Below are 22,659 nucleotides of genomic sequence, written 5' to 3' on the forward strand. Positions count from 1 at the left end.
TATCCAATGTAGGCAGTAGACAGCGAGACAGCTCACTCAGTTTTGGAACGGAGGCTGTGTGTGTCTGTAGGCTGTAAGAACTGCAACCTGTGTTTATGGGACATTTATTTGGCAGCATTACGGTCATTGGCTCGGGTTTTGTTCTGTATGGAAAGTGCATGCAGTAAATAGAAATACAATTAATTTCTCTCACTCTCAACGTGCCTCTGCCTAATTCATCCTTGTTCTTTGCGTCTGCACGTCTGCTTCTGTCTCTTTCTCTCTGTAGGCGGTCCAAGAGGAGGTGGTTATCCCTGCTACTGTTCTGAAGTTAAGCTACCTTTCTTCCAGAGCTCCAGGCTATCGGTCTCTCCTGAGGGTGGTTCTGACCCATTCCACCCTCCCGCCGGGCTTGGCCAAAGTCCATCTGTCTGTGGCCGTCCAGGGTCGGCAGCTTCTGAAATCATTTCCTGCAGCTCCGAACCTCATATATGTTTTCTCCTGGAATAAAACCGACATCTATGGACAGCAGGTCACAGGGCTGGTCCAGGCACACGGTGAGAGTCTCTGAGCATGTGTGAAAAATAACTTCTGTTTTTTGAAGATAAGCTTTTATTCGGTTTCACACTACAATTCAAAAGCTCAGGTCAAAAGGTCAATTTTTAATCAAATACTTTTATTCAGCAAGGCCGCATTAATTTGATCAAAAGTGACAGCAAAGACACTGATAATGTTTCAAAAGATTTCTATTTCAATGCTGTTCTTTTTAACTTTCTATTCAGTGAAGGGGTCATCGGATGCCGAACTCACTTTTACATGTTGTTTGAACGTAAATGTGTGTTGGCAGTGTGCATACACAGCCACCCTATAATGATAAAAATCCACTCAGTGGATGAAAAAGCAATGAAAAAGTAGTATCCTCTTTTTCAAATTCTCAGCTTCTTTGTCGGTGTGATGTCACACCGACCAAGGCCGCTCCCACGATAGTTGATTGACATGACCGTCTTACCTTAGACCCGCCCTGAATGAGCTGTGTGACCTGAGAACAGTGATCGCCACTGTGTCGACTCCGGAGAATTAACATTTCTTTAGTTTTTGAAGGAAATGCACCCGGCAATCTACTAGATAAATGTGTTTATGTTCACACAAATGATTTGTGATGCAGCTTCACCTACAGCAGAAGTGAGTATAAAGGTTTTTTATGCATCTTTGCAAATCGCCTTTCTTAATAATGTGCTAGTTAGCAAGTTTCGCGGCTAAAGTAAACATTACGGCTTGTCACCCCACATAAGAGAGGGGCGGGGTGAGCAAAGCTCATTAGCATTTAAAGGAACATGCAACAGAACGGCTCACTCTAAAAAGGCTGATTTTGACAAGGTTGAAGGGTGTTTTTTACAATACCACTGAGAAATTTTAATCAAAGTATGTTATAGACTTCTCATTAAGACCCTAAATAATCATACCATCTTAAACGGGAAAACAGGCATCCGATGACCCCTTAAGTATCACATTTTACACAAAAATATTGAGCAACACAACTGTTCTCCACACTGATAATATGAAATGTTTCTTGAACACAGAATCAACATATTAGAATGATTTCTGAAGGATCATGTGACACTGAAGTCTGGAGTAATGGCTGATGAAAGTTCGGCTGTTCCATCACAGGAATAAATTACATTGTAAAATATATTAAAATTATTTTTAAATTATAATTATTTTTCACAAAAATCTAATAATATTGCACAATCTTACTATTTTGACTGTATTTTTGATCAAATAAATACAGCCTTTGTGAGCTTAAGAGACTACAAAAACATTAAAGGGATAGTTGACCCAAAAATGAAAATTCTGTCATTAATTACTCACCCTCATGTTGTTCCAAACCCACAAGACCTTCATTAATCTTCAGAACACAAATTAAGATATTTTTGATGAAATACGAGAGCTTTCTGACCCTGCATAGACAGCAACGCAACTGACACGTTCAAGGCCCAAAAAGGTAGTAAGGACATTGTTAAAATAATCCATGTGACATCAGTGGTTCAACCGTAATTTTCTGAAGCTATGAGAATACTTTTTGTGGACAAAGAAAATTACTAATTTATTTGTCATGGTACTATTGAACCATTTCTTTTTATCCGTGTCAGTATCCGCTGTGCGTCACGAGAGTGCTACGATGAAAAAATTGTTGAATTAAGTCATTTTTTTTTCTTTCTTCGCACACAAAAAGTATTCTTGTAGTTTTACAAAATTACGGTTGAATCACTGATGACTGTTTTATCAATGTCCCTGCTACCTTTCTGGGTCTTGAACGTGTCAGTTGCATTGCTGTTTATGCAAGGTCAGAAAGCCCTTAATAAAAAGTAACTTCATTTGTGCTCCAAAAATAAAGGTCTTATGGGTTTGGAACGACATGTGGGTGAGTAATTAATGACAGAATTTTCATTTTTGAGTGAACTATCCCTTTAAACTGTCACCGACCCTAAACTTTGAAATAGTGTTATAACCATCACGCATTAAACAAAATGTCAAGAAATAGAGTTGTAAGAAGATTAGGTACAGCAGCTGGGTAATAAGATGCAAGAGGCGCAGCTGTTTAGTCTCTTTCATAATTGAACTGTACGAACAACTGTATTTAGGAGTCCAAACAAAACTGACAACTGTATTCTACCTCACAATACCCCTTTTTCTGTCATTTTTCATAAGCTGAGACTGACAGCTAGCTAATATTAATGATTGACAGCAAGAAAATAACCTACAAAGCTCATACTTATGTCCTGGGTATATCATTGATGTGACTGACAACTGTTTGTCAAGTGTGGTTCCATTCAAACAGCAAGTCAATCGAACTCACTCTTAAAGTTTAGTCGTGACCCCTGGAAAATGTAAGGAACTAACTTGAATGCGGTTGTCACTGTCTTTTGTAACTAAATTTTGTATGAACAACCATATTTAGTGCTCCAAACAGAACTGACAACTGTATCCTTCTGCTGTATGATCGCAGCCCCTCTTTCTCGCTATCTCCCTCTCTATTATTTCAAGATCCATCACAATGACAGCAATCAGACACCGCCGAGAGTCTGAATCCATCATCTTTTGCTCATTGAAAAGCATTCTGTTTTACGGCACACTTACATACCTACTGAATAATGGATAAAAATTAGTAATTACTGGATATTATGGAGGAAATTAACTCCTGTTTTCAAGTAATGATTAGAAAGAATTAAGCGAAAAACATTTCACGGTTATAATAAACAAATGTGGGAAATATGTGTGAACAGCTGATTTTTTTCGCAGATAGAAATTATCCACAAATTACAAGGTGCTAATATAGATGTGAATTCGTTTAGTGCTTGTAACGTTTTGACAGTAACATATTATTAAAAGGTAGAAAGACAATAAAAAAAAAAATTCTCATGACTCAGGATCTCTGCCCTGCAAATAGGCAAATATAATTATTGGTTAATAATTATTATTCATCCTCCTAACTCTGTTTACATTGGCTACAGTTCAAGCGTTGCTATTTTGAAGCGCCTGTCTAATTAAGTTCACCGTAACACCATGGCAACACAACTGTAACTGAAGCAAATATAATTTATCCACATAGACTGTAGCAACCTGCTGCTCACTTAACTCTGAGGATGGATTCAGCTTTTTCAACATTTTCCTATGACGTGACACATTTATGTGGAGTAAGGTATTTGTAAATGTTATTTAGTTAGGTAAATACATTTTTAAATGATTAATAGTATCAAGATTTTATATATTAGCTCATATTAGTCTAATTAATCTCGCAGAATGACAGTAATTATTGGTTATACTGGGTAATTTATGCATTAAAATAATGCAGTTTCCCTTTAAAATGAAGAATTACCAATGAAAGTGTGTGTGAGTAGGTACATTTGTTTATTCTGATGATGGTGATGGTTTGTCTCTTGGATTCTGATGATGATGATATTTAATGGGCACTTTGGTGTGTGTGTGGGTATGGGTGTGAATTAATTACAGTCTCTGTTGGATACGAATATGAATCCTGTCTGGACGTTGTGCTCTGGGAGAAGAGAGTTGCCCAGCTGCAGGGCTTTGAGCTGATGCCATCAAACCTGGGCGGATGGACACTGAACCACCACCACGTCCTCAATCTGGAGAGCGGTGAGGGATCATCACACACACTCATGCACATGGGTATTTTCTTTAACTATGGGCACTTTTGGCTCTGTGTACTTCTAGAAATTAAAAACACTTTTCAAAATCATTAATTTACTTTGCCTTCTGAAATGTCCAACAGATACACAGTATTCCAGGCAAATTCTGTCATGTTAATGTTTTTGGCCCTAAAACTGTCAGAAATTAATTTCTACCATATCTCAAATCAACATTCATTTTGTGGTGGAAATGAAGGAAATTAAATTTTAAACATCTTTGGAATAAAATGGCAGACTATGTTTTTCTGTTTCCTAAATACCCACAATTAAGTAGTATTTTGACAGTTTTAATATAACAAAATTACAGCTTTATTAGAGATGAGACATAAATTGTTCCATTCACAACATTTTTCACATCTTATATTTCATTTCAAGCATGCCCTTCGCCAACACAGCCGTCTCATTTTTAAGCAAATAGACTAATTTTTGACAAAATGGGTTAGGGTTAGGCCATGGTGTGAATGACAACACAACTGATGGATAGATATAATTTGTGTAAAAAGCCATTTTCAAACAATGAATGTTTAATACACTTTATTTTACTTTTTCATAGTTTTATATGGGCCATTGTACAGAATGGTGCAAACTGCTGTCTCACAATAAACACACACACACATTTAAAAAGCATGTAATGATTCAAATTGTAGATATTTACTGAGATCCTTCTATTATCTATTGAAACCCACAATAATATTTAAATATCAGTAAGCTTAATATATATAAAATCGTCATTTATTGGTACTTTCAATTGGGAGGTGGCTATCCCGAATCATAACCCCTAAATTTCAACTTATAACAACAATATTTAAAAAAATATATTTTAAAATTTATGATCAAGTAATATACCTCTCTCTCATAGCTACAAGGTATGAGTAGATGGGTCCCATTATTTTAAAGTAAATGTGTGCAAAAGTCTGAAAATCTGTCTTTAATTTTAAGGAATGTCACTAACAAATACCTTTTTCTGCAGTTAAGCACACTTTTTTTTTTTGGTGTTATTCTATAACATTTAGTTTTTATATGTGTACAGCTGTTCAGAACTGTGCTAGCTAACCATGTGCTGATTAGACTAGAGGTAGACTTAAAAGTATCTAAAATTGTCACTACCGAAACAGTCACAACCGAAACATTTGGTGAAGTTTCGGTTGTGGAGTCATAGTTTTTTTGTTTGTTATTTCATAAAATTTTGTTTTGTGTGTGTGTGTGTGTACAACTGTTCAGAATTGTACTAGCTAACCATGTGCTGATTAGCATCTTTAAAGTAGGCTCAAAAGTAACTAAAATTGTCACTACCGAAACAATCATGACTGAAACATTTGGTGAGTTTTCGGTTGTGAAATCGTTGTTTTTTTTGTTTTGTTTTGTTTTGTTTTGGGGTTTTTTGGGCGTTTTTCCATAACATTTGGCTTCTGTATGTGTTCAGCTGTTCAGAACTGAGCTAGCTAATCATGTGCTGATTAGCATCTTTGAGGTAGACTCAGAAGTATCTAAAATTGTCACTACCAAAACATTAGATGAAGTTTCGGTTGTGACATTGTGTTTTTGGGTGTTATTCCATAAAATTTAGTTTTTATGTGTGTACAACTGTTCAGAACTGTGCTATCTAACCTTGTGCTGATTAGCATCTTTAAGGTAGACTCAAAAGTAACTAAAATTGTCATGAAACGTCATTGTTTCAGTAGAGACAAAAGGGAACACATAATCCTTTATTTTGGGGAAACAGAATTTTAGTACAGTTATGTACTAAATATTTGAGTATGTATTAGTATGTTGCAAGTTAAAATTCTGTAATGTGATGTGTGCGCTACCAAAACATTACTGTCACTACCAAAAAATGTCCAATCATGACCGAAACATATTTTTTGTCAAAAATAAAGTATATTTTATCAGCTAAGATGTTTTGATGTTTTGAAGTGTTTCAAACTAATTAGTATGATCAACTCTGTGCCTTTTATGAAGAAAGATTGGATTCAAAAAAGAATAGATGTCACATATCACACTTAAAATATTCGTACAATTGTAATTGTTATTTATGTACCTCTAAAAACTTTTAATAAAATAGCAAAAATATATTTACAAGGTAGATGTAAAGAAAATCTTAATAGGCCAATATAACTCCTCTTATTAAATTACATATTACTGTGTTTGGGAAGTGACATTTACGGAGATATTCCAAAATTTTCTGAAAATACAATATGAGAGTTAACTACACAATTACTAGACATGTGTATCCTAGACCTTGGATATTTACAACTTGCATAATTACAAAATTTGTAGAAAAAGACACTTTTTAGATGTTTCCAACTTTAAACCAATTCTGTAAAAAGCCCATACAGTCTTTGAAGAATAGTTTCATGATGAATTTCCTTCCTTGAGAGCCTAAAAGCTCCAAAAGAATCTATTCATGAAACCAAAATAGTAAAATGTTTCCAACACAGTTTTAAAATGAAAAGTTGATCCTTTGTACCTTTATGTGCTTAAGGGAAAATGAGCTTAAACCATGACCTTCAGATAGCAACATAACAGTGTTTACCAAAAAGGATGCCCAACAAAGAGCATGTTTAAATCTAACATCCTCCCGGTCAATAATTCTTTTTGGCTCCGGATAGCTCCCTAGATGGCAGTTTGTATCATTCTTTTCTTTAGTTTGTTTCTACAGGGTCTTTTAGCACCATCACATTTCATCATTGATATATAAAGGCTTCAATCTAATATTCTGTTTCTTTTCTCTGCTGTAGGTATCCTTCATAAAGGTAATGGAGAGAATGTCTTCATTTCCCAGCAGCCTCTGGTCATCTCCACAGTGATGGGGACAGGGGCGGTCCGCGCAATCCCATGTCCAAACTGCAACGGCCCGGCAGCGGAGCAGAAACTGTTTGCCCCCATCGCTCTTGCCTGCGGCTCGGATGGAAGTGTGTATGTAGGTGACTTTAACTACATCCGCAGGATTCTGCCCAACGGATTCGCCATCACCATCTTGGAGCTCAGGTCTGCCATCTTCCAACTGTTGTGTGTGATTTTTGTTGTTTTAAACTAATAGTGTTTAAGTTTACTTTAATTAGTAATTAAAAGGAATATCAAGTGTTTAATTAATTTACTAACAGTGATTTTATTTTTATTTTTTTAATTTCTGTTAGTTGTTTGTTTATGAAATATTATTTTTGTACGGTTTATTTAAGCTGTTTTCTTAATTCTGTTTATTAAAAAAAATTAAAAAGGTTGAATAATATACCCTTTTGAAATACTAAAAATAAATCGACGTGGTAACATTTAAAATAAACTGTTTTATTAAAAATACATTTATTTAATAATTAGATAATGTAAAAATTACCCTTGAGGTAAAATATGCTCATATTCGCTGTTTATAGCTTTTAAACCCTTTTTTAATTGTGAAAATCATCTGAGGAATATCTGTTTTTAATTGTTGATTTTTATTTTTATTTTTTTTCCATACGCATCCAGAAATCGTGATATTAGACACAGGTATGTTTCTTTTCAGAACCGACATCATCATATAGTCTTTCAGTGGTTTATACACCTGTGCTTGAATTCATTACTTTTATTTTGTATCTCCGTTCATCCATGCATCAACCTTGGAGGAGCTAAAGGTTAAGTGACTCGAGTCTCAAATGCAGAACAGCTAATTTAGAGGCAACAGCCTCTATAGTAAATCAGCAGAATCTGGTTCTCAAAACTAGATCTCTTCTCATGAAAAAGCTTTAAATAAAGTTAATATGATTTTCTCATCAAGGTCACAGTACATTAATGCTCTAAACATAAATATTCCTATGCATGATAACATTAATGATAACATTTAGTTATTACAGCCCATTAATCCTTTAGCTTTAAAGTTTACAGCCTTTTCCTTCAGACTTACAAATAAAACTGTAGTTTAATTCTTTTGATTAAAGAATTAGTCCCCTCCTTTATCGCATGGCTTGTTTTTTTCTTTTCAATCTTATCTATTTAATTCATTTATAGTTTACCTTTTAATTACTACTCAGCATATCATCTTATTTTCTTCTAACAGAGGCCATGTTTAATCATTGTATCAATGCATGGCATCTCAATGTGTGTAATGATGTATCCATCTGTGTGTATTATTGTGTGTGCACCCACATATGTGTGTATTTGTGTATCTGGCGACACGTTTTGGTGTGGGCGTGTGAGTTATGAAGCCACACAGTGGCTACTGTTGCTTGTAATCTTCAATGTGTGGTCAGGAATCCATCTGAGGCGTTTTTCTGGTCGATGGATTGAACACTAACAGCTTTTCTCAGCAAACCGCTAGCAGCGCCACACCGCAGTCTCCCGTTTATCGTCTAGATCTTGCTCGTTTCATGTGAATTTAGAAACGGCGCCCCCCACAGAGAGGGAGTTAGAGTGCGGGATAGACCTCTGCCCCACAGACTAACACTGACAAAGCGCACTGTAATCCTTTATCTTTGCGTGCGCGTGTGTGTTTGCACACAGTATTACATCCCACAGCAAGGGGGAAATCCTACCTTCAGCCTTCTTTTGGAGATAACGCTTCTGATCAAACCAAAGTCTGATTCGACCTCGCAAAGACTCAAAAGAACCTTATAGTATTAACATTTTCATTTTCACCAATCTGTCAGTAAACACAGACAGCTTGACGGGGGTGGCTTTCTTCCCTTTATTATGACAAAAACAGCTTCGAGAGAAATATGAATCTCTTTTGCCATTTCATTATTTTTCTGAATTCGGTTAATGGCTTTGTGAAGTAACATTTTTTCATCAAAAGTAACTAACAGTGTATTAGGGGCATTTGGGCGCATACGTTACAGAGAGAAAGAGTGAGACCCTGTGAGGTGATGTCACCCCTGCAACTCGTTCGAACACAACACACAGGGCAAACCGATATGTTCTGAAGTGTGGTTATGTTTCTAGGGCCATATGGTTTCCATTAAAACGCGGACAGGATCGCGGAGTCCATTCTTAAAAAACGGAATTTACTCTATAGCGCAGAATGTCATGCCATTCGTCAATTTTTGGATGAATAAAAGTACTTAATTCGAATCACAGTAAGGACTTTAAAATCGTAAAAAAATGGTTTGAATATAAATCCTCCATGTTCCACTTGCCTCTGTATGTATGAATGGCAGAGACTTGGTTTTGTTTACTACACAAATACTGAAGCACGCGTGACGCTCGCTGTGATTTTCAGCCTCTGTCTCACTAGATGACAAAATGAACACATAAACTTTATCTCCAGAGCTGCTGTGAGAGTCTATTCATATGAATTTAACCTTTTTAATTGAGAAAACTAGAATCCTGTCATACTGTATACACACAGAAACCTGTCAAAATAACAGAATGTATTACTTTTGTACAGTATAATGTACATCTTTATATATTTCATTTTCTGTCACATGTAAATAAAACAATTAAATTATATTTAAAAAAATAATACAACGAGATTAACCAGTTTTAGAAAAAAATAATAGAATAATTATTAAAACATTTTTAAAGCAAAATTCACACAATTTTTCTTCCATGTATTAATTTTAACAGTAAACCTCTGTTTGTTTGCCAGAAAATAAAAGGGTTTAATTTTCATTTGATTAAAAATAAATGAATGTTTAATGCCTTCATTTGATTATTGGAAAAATTAATACAAGAAGAATTTCTGGAAGAAAAAAAAGAGAAAAAAGGGCCCTGTTGTTCAAAATGTTGAAATTGACAGTTTTTGACTTATTTTTTCCCTGAAATAAATGTTTTTGTTATTACACAGAGAGTAAAGTACTGAAAAATGGTACCGTTGGGTACTGGTACCGAATTTCAGTACCTGAAATTACCTGAAATTACCTGAAATTACCATGTACCAGTACCAGTACTGTACTGGTTAAATTGTGAATGGTACCCAACCCTAACGATATGAGTAATTTACATTACAATATATATTTTTGATGCAATAGAAATTTTGTAATTTTTGTCACCAATATCACAAAACTAACACTAGAAGCTACTAAACAGTTAGTGATTAAATAAGAATAAGAAACTAATTACAAGCAACAGGCCAAAAAAACTACAGTAGAACAAATAAATATGAAATGCTACACACATTGTATAATGTATAAAAATTTATAAAAACACTACATAGTTATCACTGTGTAAATTAAATATGTATTTCTTTTTATTTATGTTACACAAGTGATTTAGTCAAGAGCAGTGAGAGATTTTCACTCTTTTGTTGTTTGATTAACATGAATGACAGACAGCAGGAATATTAGACTGCTATTAGAGAGCTGTCCGGATCTAATGAAGTGCTACACATGTACTTTCTTTAAGCTTCACTTAAGACCTAAATTACTGTGTTTACGGAGATATTTGCAAAGACAGCATTTTGACACATGCAAGGGTGTGTATTTAACCGTTCAAGTCAACAAAAATAACTGCCACTTGTTTTTAAACCACAGTGCTTAAGAATGTGTGAAAACTATACGTTTTCATGACCACGTAGCACAGCAATGACACGTAACCGCGTGTAACCGCGACACCTCTGCTGGTTGGCAAATTTCTACCAGTTCTACTGATACAGTTGTGCTCATAAGTTTACATACCCCTTGCAAAATATGCAAAATGTTAATAATTTTAACAAAATAAAAGGGAGCATGTAAATTGCATGTAGTTTTTTATTTAGTACTGACCTGATTAAGCTGTTTCACAGATGTTTATACATACTCATCTGTTTCACAGATGTTTATACATACTCACCCTGGCTTTTAGTGTGTTGCCTTCTTAAGAATCAGTAAATGTTTTCACCGTTTGTAATAGTTATGTATGAGTTCCTCAATTGATGAATCTCAAAATCATACAGTTACTTTTGGAAAGTGTACAAATATGCAGAAGATACTGGAAAAACCAAATAATGTGCAAAAGCTGGAGGATTTTTCTGAAAAACAGCAGGCAGGTGAACTGTTTAGGACAAACAAGGGACTCATGAACAACTATCACAAAAGATAAAAACAGTCATGGATCATCCAGGAAACACAGGAGACACAGTATTAAGATTCAAGGGTATGTCAAATTTTAAACAGGTCATTTATATAAATTCAGTTATTTTGTCTTGTGGAGTATACTGTATATAAACATCTGTTATGTTAAATAGTTTATTCAGGACAGTACTAAATTAAAAAAAACATAGTTTTCATAATGCGTCTTATTTTGTTCAAATTATTAAAATTTAGCATATTCTGTAAAGGGGTATGTAAATTTATGAGCACAACTGTATATCGCCCACCCCTACAGTGTATTAAAAATTTGTGCTTTCCCAGAGAATTGAACTCAAGACCTTTGAGTTGCTCGAAGCAACTGTTTACATTTGTGAGACACTCATATCGAAAGCAACTAACTAGCAGTGTACATTTTTAGTAGCTGAACCCATGACCTTGGTGTTGTTAGCAGTTGAGCTATAGAAACTGATCCCCTCGAATATAACAAAACAGTCTTTTTCCATTTCATTATTGGTTTTTGTTTGTCTAATGGCTTTGTGAACTATTTTTGCAAACTATTTACATTCGTGAAACTTTTTTTTTTTTTGAAGCAACTTACAGTGAGTGCCCCCTTTATCAGGTGTTGTTAGCGGTTGCGCAACATGAACTACTCCCCTTTACCCTGACTTCACAGCCCCTACACACTTCTAATCCTTAAGCCCAAAAGAGTGCATCAACTTCCCTTAAATGTCAGAACAGCAGAATGCCTCGTAATCTTCAAGCTCCAAACTCACCAACTCAGACGCCATAGGTGGTGTGCCAGAGGATGTGTTTTGCTTTGACAAAGAGAGCACAACTTTAAAAAACATGTTTCTGTTGTCAAAAAACAAAAAAGACCTCATCAGTTTTTCTGGGGGACAATGTTGCTCTCTTTTAGGAAATGCTGTTTTTTTTTATTTTTTTCCTTTCATTCTGCCTAAGGAACAGTTGAGGAAGAGGCAGCAGGTAGATGTGCTCTTAGGGCAGAAGTGGATGGAAGGAAAGGAAAGGAAGATTATAGACCGGCAGGGGTCCGACGCGCTGGAGGGGTTGGGAGTTTTGATCGGGGCTGGAGTTCAGAATGATTGAAATTTCTGCAAGGCGCTGAGACCTGGAGGGGTTTTTTACTCTAACCTTGTGTGCGCACGAGTCTGTGTGTGGTTGTTTTTTCGGTATAGATTCCGACTTGGTGAAATAGCTTAAGCATAAGTATGTTGCCAATATGTGTTCAGCCCTGCTTTGTCATAAAGCCTTGTTAAAATTCTCTTTCTCCAGCTCTAGTCCGGCTCATAAGTACTACTTGTCTATGGATCCCGCGCGCGAGTCGCTCTACCTGTCGGATACCAGCAGCGGGAAACTGTACCGCCTGAAGACTCTGACTGAACCGAAAGATCTCAGCAGGAACGTGGAGGTGGTGGCTGGCAGCGGGGAGCAGTGCACACCCTTCCACCCGAACCAATGCGGCGATGGAGGCAAGGCCACTGAAGCGGCGCTCAGCAACCCCAGGGGTGAGAATCCAGTGCACACACATGCTGCGTTTCCGAAGTCAAAGAGAAAGAGCGAGTGAGCGAGGCGGAGTGGTTATCGAAGGCGAAAAGAGAAAAATAGTGGCATGTTTCAGCGAGAGAAATGGGAAAACTAGAAAAAGTAAGATAAATGAAAGATGCCTTCCCTCTTTGCTAAATCAGGCGGAGCAGCTATTAGTCCCGCCTATCCATCACTGCCACTGTCTCTTTAAAGCCGTCAGTCAGGCTGATGGACAGACGGGGGCGTGGCTAACGGGCACGTATGTTCTCTTATCCTTCAAGCCTCATTGTGCACTCTCTCTCTCGCACGGAAACTCACTCACTCAACTGTCGCAGTTAAAAGCCTCCACTTACTTGTAAACCCCTGAGGATAGAATTCATAAAGAATCCCAGAGCAGGAATGTTATGTATGTGTGTGCGTGCGCGCTTTGATTTCGGACTGTTCTGCAAGGGGCTGTGTTTCAGATCAAACTGTAAATCACATTTAAAACTGATTTAAGCCTTTTTACACTCGCTTCAACGATCCATATGCGTTTTTTCTGCCAAACTGATGGATAAAAGCCTTCCGCTGCGCGTGCCGGGGTGGAATACCCGTTTCTCCCTTTGTTAAAGTGTTTTTACTGAAGTCTATTATCTGTAACAGGCTCTGACCGAAATGCTGAGAGCTTCAATAACTGCAATCCGACCTTCTATGTTCTCAGGCCATGAGGGGGTCCACGCAGATAGACTGCAACCAAAGCATTAGCATCTCCGCATGATGATTTTTTTTCCGTTTAATTCTGCGAAACTGACCCGTAACGCTGATATGTGTCACTTACGTGTGAGTTTTGACAGTTCTGTACATTGGTGTGTGGCTTGACTTTGGCTGGCTGTTGATTCAATTAATCTCAATATACAGAATGTTTTTATAATCAATATCTCTTTATACACATAGAAACTCAGAGTGATGCAGTATTGATCTCTGCACCACGGCAGCATCTTCCGTGACTATGATCTCTTTAGTGCGGTAAAAACGGAGAGTCTTCGGCTAGCTTCAGCTACCGAAGGCCCAGAGCTTCATGCAGAGAGCCAGTAAATAAGCCCAAATAAAATTAAAATCGAGATCTTTTAAAACACTCTGTTTGTTTTGAAAAAGAGATTTTATTTTCAGGAGATTTGATGGAACATTACAGGAAAATATTCTGGCAGGATGGACACTTTCAGCATCTGTAAATAATGATTTTTGAGCATTTTTGAACTGTAAAAAATGATTTTTCCATCCTCTGTATTTATTGCTCAAAGATCACGTTGAAATCTGGGCATCACTCTTCAAAGCTGCAAGACTTTTCCAATTTGATGTGATTTATTGGATAAAGAATTAAGGACAAGAGTTTTAGAGTTTGATGAAATTAGCAAAATGTAAATTCATCTCCATAAGTAATAAGATTATAAGTAGAGATTCACTGATTGCAATTTTCTTGGCCGAATCCGATTTCCGATTTTTTGTGCCGATACCAATTTTTGCAGATTCTGATTTTCTTTCTATATGCAAACAAAAATCTATACTTTTTTTCAATGCAAAAAATGTACATATTAAATTAATAAAGTGATAATAAAAAAAAAGTAAGTAAAACAGCTCTCAAAAAATGTGCTCTGTGACTGGAAAAAGGTAGAAATAACGATTAACTGAAAAGGAGTTGCTGTATATAACAAAACACATATGTCATTTCCCACTAGGTTTACAAATGGTAATTTTTTTCTTAACCTTATTGAATGTGTCATCTTTCGCATCAAATTATTTCATTGTTTAAATAGTTAAAATAGCTAAAATAATAAGAAACTGTTTATTTAAAATGAAGTATTTAAAATGTTCTTTTTTTAACTTTCTGGTTTTTACAAAAAAATATTAAGCAGCACAACTGTTTTTAATAAAAAGAAATGTTTTTAACTCTTCCCCTGCCAAAACACAGAATTTTTTTCGTTATTTATGAGACAGCGCTTCTCAGCCAAACACAGAATTTTCCAGATAAAGAACTGTGAATCTTTGAGAGTGTTAATGGAAGTGATCTACTGCATCTTTGCTTTGATCATCATACTGAATATGATCCAGATGTAGTATTAAAAACGTAATTTTCTCAGCTTTTTGCTTAAAATGTTGCTTTTTTATGAAACTTGCCTACATTCAAATGTTGCTAAAATAAAAGAAAGCTTGACACTAGAATAAAACAGTGTTTTTAAGTAGATGTTCTGTTGTTTATTTTTGTTTTATTGCATGTTCAGAGATTCAAACAACAAAATATTCTAGGGGTGTGGGCAGTGGCTGGCAACTTTTTTTCAAAAACGCTGGTGGGGAAAGAGTTAAGCAGCGAATAAAAAAAAAATACTTTTTTTAAAAAAATAAAAACTGTAAACATAATATATTTATATTTCCTCTTCGTTTTTTTGGTTTAATTAGTAACCGCATGGTCAGAACATTGTAATCCCTTAAGTGTGCTACTTCATTAGGTATCCTGATGGAGCAACCACTGAGCAACTCCTCTGGGATTCTGCCGTACAATATGTGTCCACGCTGTAAGTTTGTGTCAGCGTGTGCTGTGTATATGTGCTGTACAAGTTCAGAATGTGGGTGAGTGTGTGGTACAGATGCAGCGCTCTGTGATTCACTGAAATCTTGGATTCAGGATGGAGGGAGATAGAAGGAGAAAAGGGCACATTAATTCACAGCTCCCTGTAGGATAGGGTGCTCGCTGTCTGGTCTGATGCCAGCTGGGAGTTTAGGAGAAATAGAGAGATAGAGAGAGACGAGGAGTGAGACAGACATGCTCCATTCAGTCCAGTAGATTCAGAAAAGAGTTCCTGCAGTCTTCTGCAGCTTAATGGGGTCTGCTTTATAATTGTATGTGTGTGACAATTAGCTGCTCCTCTGATCATTTTCAATCTAACCAGCATTTTGCATTGTAAAAGAAAAGTAAGAAAAGGTAGTTCTGGACCAGGGGGCCTCAATGTGTCTTCAGGACCCTTTGAAGGACAGAGGGAGGTATACCCCTCCAAAGGCAGAATAAATAATTAAGCTCGTTATGCTCGTTAAGTGGGTAATATGGCTCGTAATTAGCATCCATAACAAGATGCATTTGTAAACAGGCTTATTGAGGCAGATAGAATTTCAGTAACAAGAGTAGTGTGCGTGTATGTGTGTGTGTATGTGTCTTCACATGTATTTCTGTCTGGTTTACAGCACAACATGATCTGTGTTGTTTTTTTTGCACGCAAGTCTGGATGGATGCTCAGCAATTAAAAGGCTGTACGCCACTTATCATGACTAAATATTACTGTATGCCTATTGTCAACAAAAATAGTGGAGACTGGGGCTACTCTAGTGAATATTTCTCATAATTGATTTACTATTCAAAGTCAGTTTCTGTATAGGGACATATATCAATGTCTTGGCCACTAAAAAAAAACCTATTGAACATTTCCACTGTTATTGCCCAGGAAAAATGATACAGGTCAGTTTTCATAATGGCATTCTGCCACTGCATACCCTATTAGAGGCTATTTGATGGCTTACCAACTAAAACTGTAAAACAATAATGCTGCACATAATTCATTTAAAAAAATGTAAATTGCATTATACAGAAATATCACACACAAATGTAATTGGTAATTACTTACAGTAACTTGAAAGATAAAAGATTTTTCTGTTATGTCAAAAATCATTAGGATATTAAGTAAAGATTGTGTTCCACAAAGATATTTAGTATATTTCTTACTGTACATATATCAAAACTTAATTTTTGATTAGTAATTTGCATTGCTAAGAACTTAATTTGGACAACTTTAAAGGCGATTTACTCAATATTTAGATTTTTTTTTGCACCCTCAGAATCCAGATTTTTAAATAGCTGTGTCTCAGCCAAATATTGTCCTATTCTAGCAAAGCATACATCAATGGAAACATTATTTATTAGTCATTCAGATGATGCATAAATCTCAATTTCAAAAAATGACTGGTTTTGTGGTCCAGGTTCACATATATGAAATTTGGCTGTTGACTAATAAGATAAAGATTAAATAAAATCAATTTGTCATAATTATGACCCTTTTTTTTCACTTGTCTACTTTATTTGTTTTTTTTTTTTCACACTTGTGACTAGCCAATATGATAGCACATATGACAACTGATAATATGTAGGGCCCTATGAATCACAGAATCCAGTAATAAAAACAGAATTTATTGTATGACGTGGAATGTTGTGGAATTTGTCAAAGTTTGGATGAAACTTATGAAAAGTATTTCATAAGGCTTTTTTTTTTACGAATATGTTTTAATAGATTAAGTGTTCCCTTTCGAGGAACTCGAACTGCGTCCTCTAGGGGGCGCTAGGGGGGAACGCCGTCAGCGTGACCCGTGTCTGAAGTATATATACAAAACAACAACAAAGTTGGCCGGCGACAGCCTATGACGTCACTGCCGGCGCGACTCGTCGCTGCCGGCGCGTCACTACCGGTGCGACCACAGTATAAAAGGACACCGGTAGAGCAGGACGGCCTCTTCTTCGTCTTCATTGACTCTTTGTCTGGAGTGTGTAGCAAAACGGTAAGAGACCCCTTTTCTTTGGAAAAATATGGCTAGCACTAGTAAGGCGTTTAGAAAGTGCGTGGATCCGTGTCCTCGTTATTTGACACCCGATGACACGCACGATCTTTGCGTCTTTTGTTTGGGCGAGGAGCATGCACGCGACGTCCTCGAGGGGGCAGTCTGCGTGCACTGTGAGCTTTTTCCCATGAGAAAGCTCCGTTCTCGTCTGTCTCTCTTCTCGAGGGAAGAGGGACAGCCACCTGTTCCCCGTGGCTCAGGACCCTCCGCTGCTGAGGCACGGAGAAAAATGAGCTCATGGGGATCCCAGGTGGACCTCGCTGACGAGCTAAAAAAGGGACTTTCCCTTTCACGCGCGTCAGTCGCGGGCGAGGACGAACTGCTGGCTGACGATGATGTTGTTTCTCTTACATCATCCGATCCAGCAGCTAGTGCTCTGTTGGGTCCTTCCCAAGAAGAGCAGGAGATGTTGGAAGATGAGGAAGCTGAGGCTGAACCCTTTCTAATCTCCTGCCCTGCATACGAGGAGCTGTTGGAGGTTATGGATCGCGCCACGGTAAGGCTTGACTTGCCGTGGAAGCGAGCCAGAGAGGTGGCGCCTCGGGGTCGTCTCGATGAGCGCTATCTTTCTGATCATAACCTCCCGGCCCAGGTGAGTCTTCCATTCCTTCCCGATCTGCATACGGAGATCGAGAAGGTATGGAAGAGGCCGTTTTCCTCACGCATCCATAATTTTCCGCACTCTAATTATGCGAATATTGAGGGGATGCGTGAGCACGGCTATCAGAGGATGCCACCTGTAGAAGAGACGCTGGCCAGCTATCTCTCTGTAGGTAAGGCATCTTCCCTGAAGACTCCCTCCCTGCCATCCATTCCCCTTCAAGTAACATCTCGTTTGAATGGCAGGGCGTATGCAGCAGCAGGTCAGGCTGTGGGTGCGTTGCACACTATGGCGGTGCTTCAAGCCTACCAGGCTGACTTGCTGAAAGATCTGGATAAGGGTCAGGGTCTTTCCCCGGACGAGGTTGCTGAGCTGCGCCGCACCACGGATCTCGCTCTCCGTGCCACCAAGCAGGCCGCCACTGCCATGGGCAGGTCTATGGGGGCCATGGTGGTTACGGAGAGACATCTGTGGGTGAACTTGGCTGACCTCGGGAAGAAAGAGAGGGGCTTTCTTCTCGACGCACCAGTCTCGCCTTCCGAACTTTTTGGTACCTCCGTTGAGACGGTGGTTGAGAAGTTCAGGGAGGCGAGGGCGCGCTCAGCGGCCTTCAAAACCTTCATTCCACGAAGGTCCAGATCTGAGCCCGAACAGTATGGGGGTCCTGGCCCGTCTCGTTCTGAGGGACGAAGACAGGCCCAGAAGACTAGTGTGGCCACTCGCGCCCCTCCCCCACCTGCGGGTGGTTCCGGGAGGAAGCGTGGGTCTAGAGGAGGTAGACAGGACCTGAGGGAAGTGATCCAGACGAGACAGCGTGCTCGCCGGGGTCAGAGTAGAAGATAGCTTCTGCTTATCTTCCTTTGGGGGCTCCTGTCTCCCTCCTCTTAATTCCCCCTTCATATTAGTCTCTCCACCTGACTGAGGTTTGGTGGTACTTTTCCTGCGCACCCCTGCCGGACCTATGATGTTTTAGGTTGGCTTTTTTGTTAAAAAGCAACTTTTACTGATGGTCTGGCTCGGCCTTTCGGCCTCCTCTCAGGAACCATGGATGGGTGAGTTCGATCCATTTTTCATGTCTAACTATGAATCATATTTCTAGCTCAGTGGTCGCTCCCCTTTTTAGGGTTTCTAATAAGCGATCTCTTTGAGGTAACCAGGTGAGTGCTGTCTTCCCCTACGAAAATGAAAGCAGGGTAGACAGCCCATTTTTTATGATTTGCTGTACTCCCCTATAACCTGGTCTCTTCTTAATCTCTCCCGACAGGTCATAGTAATGGTCTAGATGGTTTCTCAGAAGGATTTTCTGAGTCTTCTGGAGTTATGCGCAGGAACCATGGTGGGGTGAGTACGACTCATGTTTAATGTGTCTACCATGCTGTATACAATTGGGTCCTGTTTTTGTGCCTTCCTTGGTAGGTCCTCTTCGAGCACCCCCCTCTGATCTTCAATCATGGTTATGGGCTGCTTGCCTGGGTCTGCCTCCCGTTTTCGAATAGGAAGCTTTCAGGTTCCCTTTACAGCACTGAGAAAAACTAGGACTTCGGTCCTACGTCTGGGTAAGCTCTTCAGAATCTCTTTTCACAGGGAGCTCCTGGACATTTTGGATAGACACATTGACCACCGGGTTAAGACCCTCTGTCTTCATCCTGCCCTGAGGGGCTTCGGTTGCGGGGTTTCCGCCCTTCACACAGACCTCCTACCTATGCCATCTGGTGATCTAGCGGTCGCCCCTCCGAGGAGTGGGCTTGGTCACGCTATTTCACTGTTTCTCAAGTCAGAGCTGTTTCTGTGGAAACCCTCTGAGTGCTCCGAGGAGCCTTCAGCTAAGCATTCTTGGCCCTTGGTCCCAAGGCTCTGCGGGTCTTGGTAGAGCAGGGCCCGTGCTTTCCATCGAGGAGGTAAGCATAGGTCTGTGTGGGGTGAGAAGGGCTTATGCCCCTTGAGAGGTTACCCACAGAACAGCCTGAGGGCTGGGGATGTGACTGCTTTCTGTGCAGTCTTGTAGAGGTGGCTCCCCGTCATTTCTGATCCCCGTATCTCTTCCTGGGAGTGTGCGACGATGCTCCCCTTTCTGCGGAAAGAGTTTTTGCTAGAGTTCGTCTTCCTTGGAGAGATCAGGTGTCCCTCCCATGTCTCGGGAGTGGAACCCGGTCTCGATACACTACCTTTCCTTGGTACGTATATCAGCTTCAGGGCAGTATTATTAGACAGTTAGCTGCGGCTACTGCATAGGGTGCTCCCCTCCCATCGAGGGTTTACCTGAGCACTGCCCCATTGGGCAACTGAGGTTCACCCTTACTGCCTTCCCCAGGCCAAAGGGAACTTTCACGGGTCAGATCTCATCCAAGGCTTCTGTACAGGGCACGGTGATGCTCCCCTTTCTACGGAAAGGGTCTCTGAGCTCGTCCCCCTGGGGGATCAGTGGCTCCTCCTGTCCATGGGAGTAGAAGCCTGTCGCGATACACTGCCTTGTCCTGTGTGGCTAAGTGTATCGGCTCTTGGCAGTTTTAGTGGATAGATAGCCGCGGCCTCTATCTGCTTGGCATCTTTGTGCTCCCCTCTCCTTGAGGGTTTTGCTTTGAGCTTTGCCTAATTGGGCGGCTAGATGCGCCCCTACTGCCTTCCCCTTAGAGCCTTGTTAAGCCGGCAGTGCTCCCCTCACCCTGAGGGTCTTCTTATTCCACCGTTTCTCAACGGTACGTCTAAAAATAGGCCCACATGTTTGTGGGCGCTTTCTCAAATCCATGTATATGGTAAGTGCACACGTTAACCTTTGGGCACTTTTCTAAAATCCACGCTGTGGTATGGAAGGCACCGGTGTTCTGCGTCCATTCTAAAATCCTTTATGGTAGGGATTCACGCGCTATTGCCCGTACCCTTTCTCGAGGTGGTCTAAAACCCGGTCGTCTCGGGTCCATCTCCAGAGCTTCTGCCAGGCTAAAAGAACGGTTTTTACGCGCCCTAGTTCCGGTGCGCATTTTATGCTCGCTCAACCGGGTTGAGCAGGGAGTTACCACTTGCGTTCTGTGTACGACTTCTGAGGGAGTCGTGCAGGGCTGCAGTAGCCCCTGTGTGACAGGCCAACCTGGGTATCCTAGGCTTCTGGCCGTATCCCCTTAAAGGAATACTTTGTTTCCAAGCTTGGGCTCTACCCGGGCCGATATCTGCCCTACAGGTAAGTTGGGTATGCAGCCTAAGCTCTGGCCGTAGGGGATATGTCTCTGACAGCCATCACTTTATCCTAGGGGCGACTCCCTTAAGGCCTAGGGAGTTGGTACTTAGTGCCTGTCTCTCCGGAAGTCAGGCACTCCCCTCAGCATGGCAGCGTGGGTATAACCGTTCCCCCTAGCGCCCCCTAGAGGACGCAGTTCGAGTTCCTCGAAAGGGAACGTCTCAGGTTACGTATGTAACCTTGGTTCCCTGAGAAGGGAACGAGACACTGCGTCCTCTAGGCTCGGGGCCATGCTTCGGGATGTGAGCTTCAGACGAAGAAGCGGCCGTCCTGCTCTACCGGTGTCCTTTTATACTGTGGTCGCACCGGTAGTGACGCGCCGGCAGCGACGAGTCGCGCCGGCAGTGACGTCATAGGCTGTCGCCGGCCAACTTTGTTGTTGTTTTGTATATATACTTCAGACACGGGTCACGCTGACGGCGTTCCCCCCTAGCGCCCCCTAGAGGACGCAGTGTCTCGTTCCCTTCTCAGGGAACCAAGGTTACATACGTAACCTGAGACGTTTTTTAAGCATTCAAACAATTAGACATGCTAAAACACAGAATCTGATAATGATAAGAACAAAACATTTTATAGGGCTCTAAACATGTTTTTTGTTAAACTTTTAATAAATTGAAGTTTCATGATTTTAATCAATTAGACATGCTTTATGATTAATACAATTTAAAAAGGAGCTGAGAAAAATTAAAACGGAAAAAAAGGAATCCAGAAAAAATAAAACAGATTTCACAGGGTCCAAAATATGGAGTGTTTTACATAACATAATCACTTTTTTGACAGCCTCTTGAATGTATATGAAAATGATTAATGCAAACAGAAATGATTATCATTATGAAAGTTTGCTGTAGACTTGTATATGAAGGAATGTTTTACTGCCAAATTGGTAGAACAATGTGTGTTCACTGTTGTGTTGAGCTCATTTTCAAGGTATACATAAATTATCCATACGTTGTTTTGCTCCGTCAAAGTCAAAATATTGATTATATATGATTTGAGTCAGCCTGACTACATTAGTTGAAGTCATTTTAAGGGTCATGACAAGTAGAAAATAAGCTTCTCAAGGGAGCAACTGCACATATTCAGTTTTTACAGCATGGGTTGGGAAAGAAACAGACGATGCAACTGGTGAAGTACTGCTCTGTGTCAGCTATTATAGGCAGTTTATCCATATGGAGAAGGTGCTGTTACCGCTGTCCATACTGACATGTGTGAGCTGTCATTTACTGGAGCTACTGAGATGCACTCTCCATGCAGCTTTTCTTGTCATATACTGTCTCCAAAAATATATGGGTCCTGTTAGTATTTTCTAAATTGTAAATCTAAATAAAGCATTTAAAACATCTGGGACTGCATGCATGTGGATGTTTGCAAATGGGTATGTGTGTGACTCGATCTCTCCCAGAGTAAATCAACGTGGTGAGAACAGACCAATATGTCTGCTTATCTCTGTGATTCTCATTAGAGGGAGAGAGCGAGAATAAA

General features: G+C 39.6%; 1 protein-coding gene across 3 annotated transcripts in view; it reads left to right on the top strand.

Annotated features, from left to right (window-relative positions):
• tenm1 (teneurin transmembrane protein 1) overlaps positions 1-22,659 on the top strand; it is a 190,192-nt gene that overhangs the window by 133,443 nt on the left and 34,090 nt on the right. For all 3 annotated transcript variants that reach the window (XM_051110878.1, XM_051110881.1, XM_051110879.1), the window contains exons 18-22: positions 269-536; positions 3,991-4,134; positions 6,926-7,175; positions 7,650-7,670; positions 12,458-12,690. In XM_051110878.1, the coding sequence (XP_050966835.1) occupies positions 269-536; positions 3,991-4,134; positions 6,926-7,175; positions 7,650-7,670; positions 12,458-12,690 (916 nt within the window). The remainder of the gene's footprint in view (positions 1-268; positions 537-3,990; positions 4,135-6,925; positions 7,176-7,649; positions 7,671-12,457; positions 12,691-22,659) is intronic.

The sequence above is a fragment of the Labeo rohita genome, chromosome 5 (assembly GCF_022985175.1).
Source record: "Labeo rohita strain BAU-BD-2019 chromosome 5, IGBB_LRoh.1.0, whole genome shotgun sequence".
NCBI classification, from domain to species: Eukaryota; Metazoa; Chordata; class Actinopteri; order Cypriniformes; family Cyprinidae; genus Labeo; species Labeo rohita.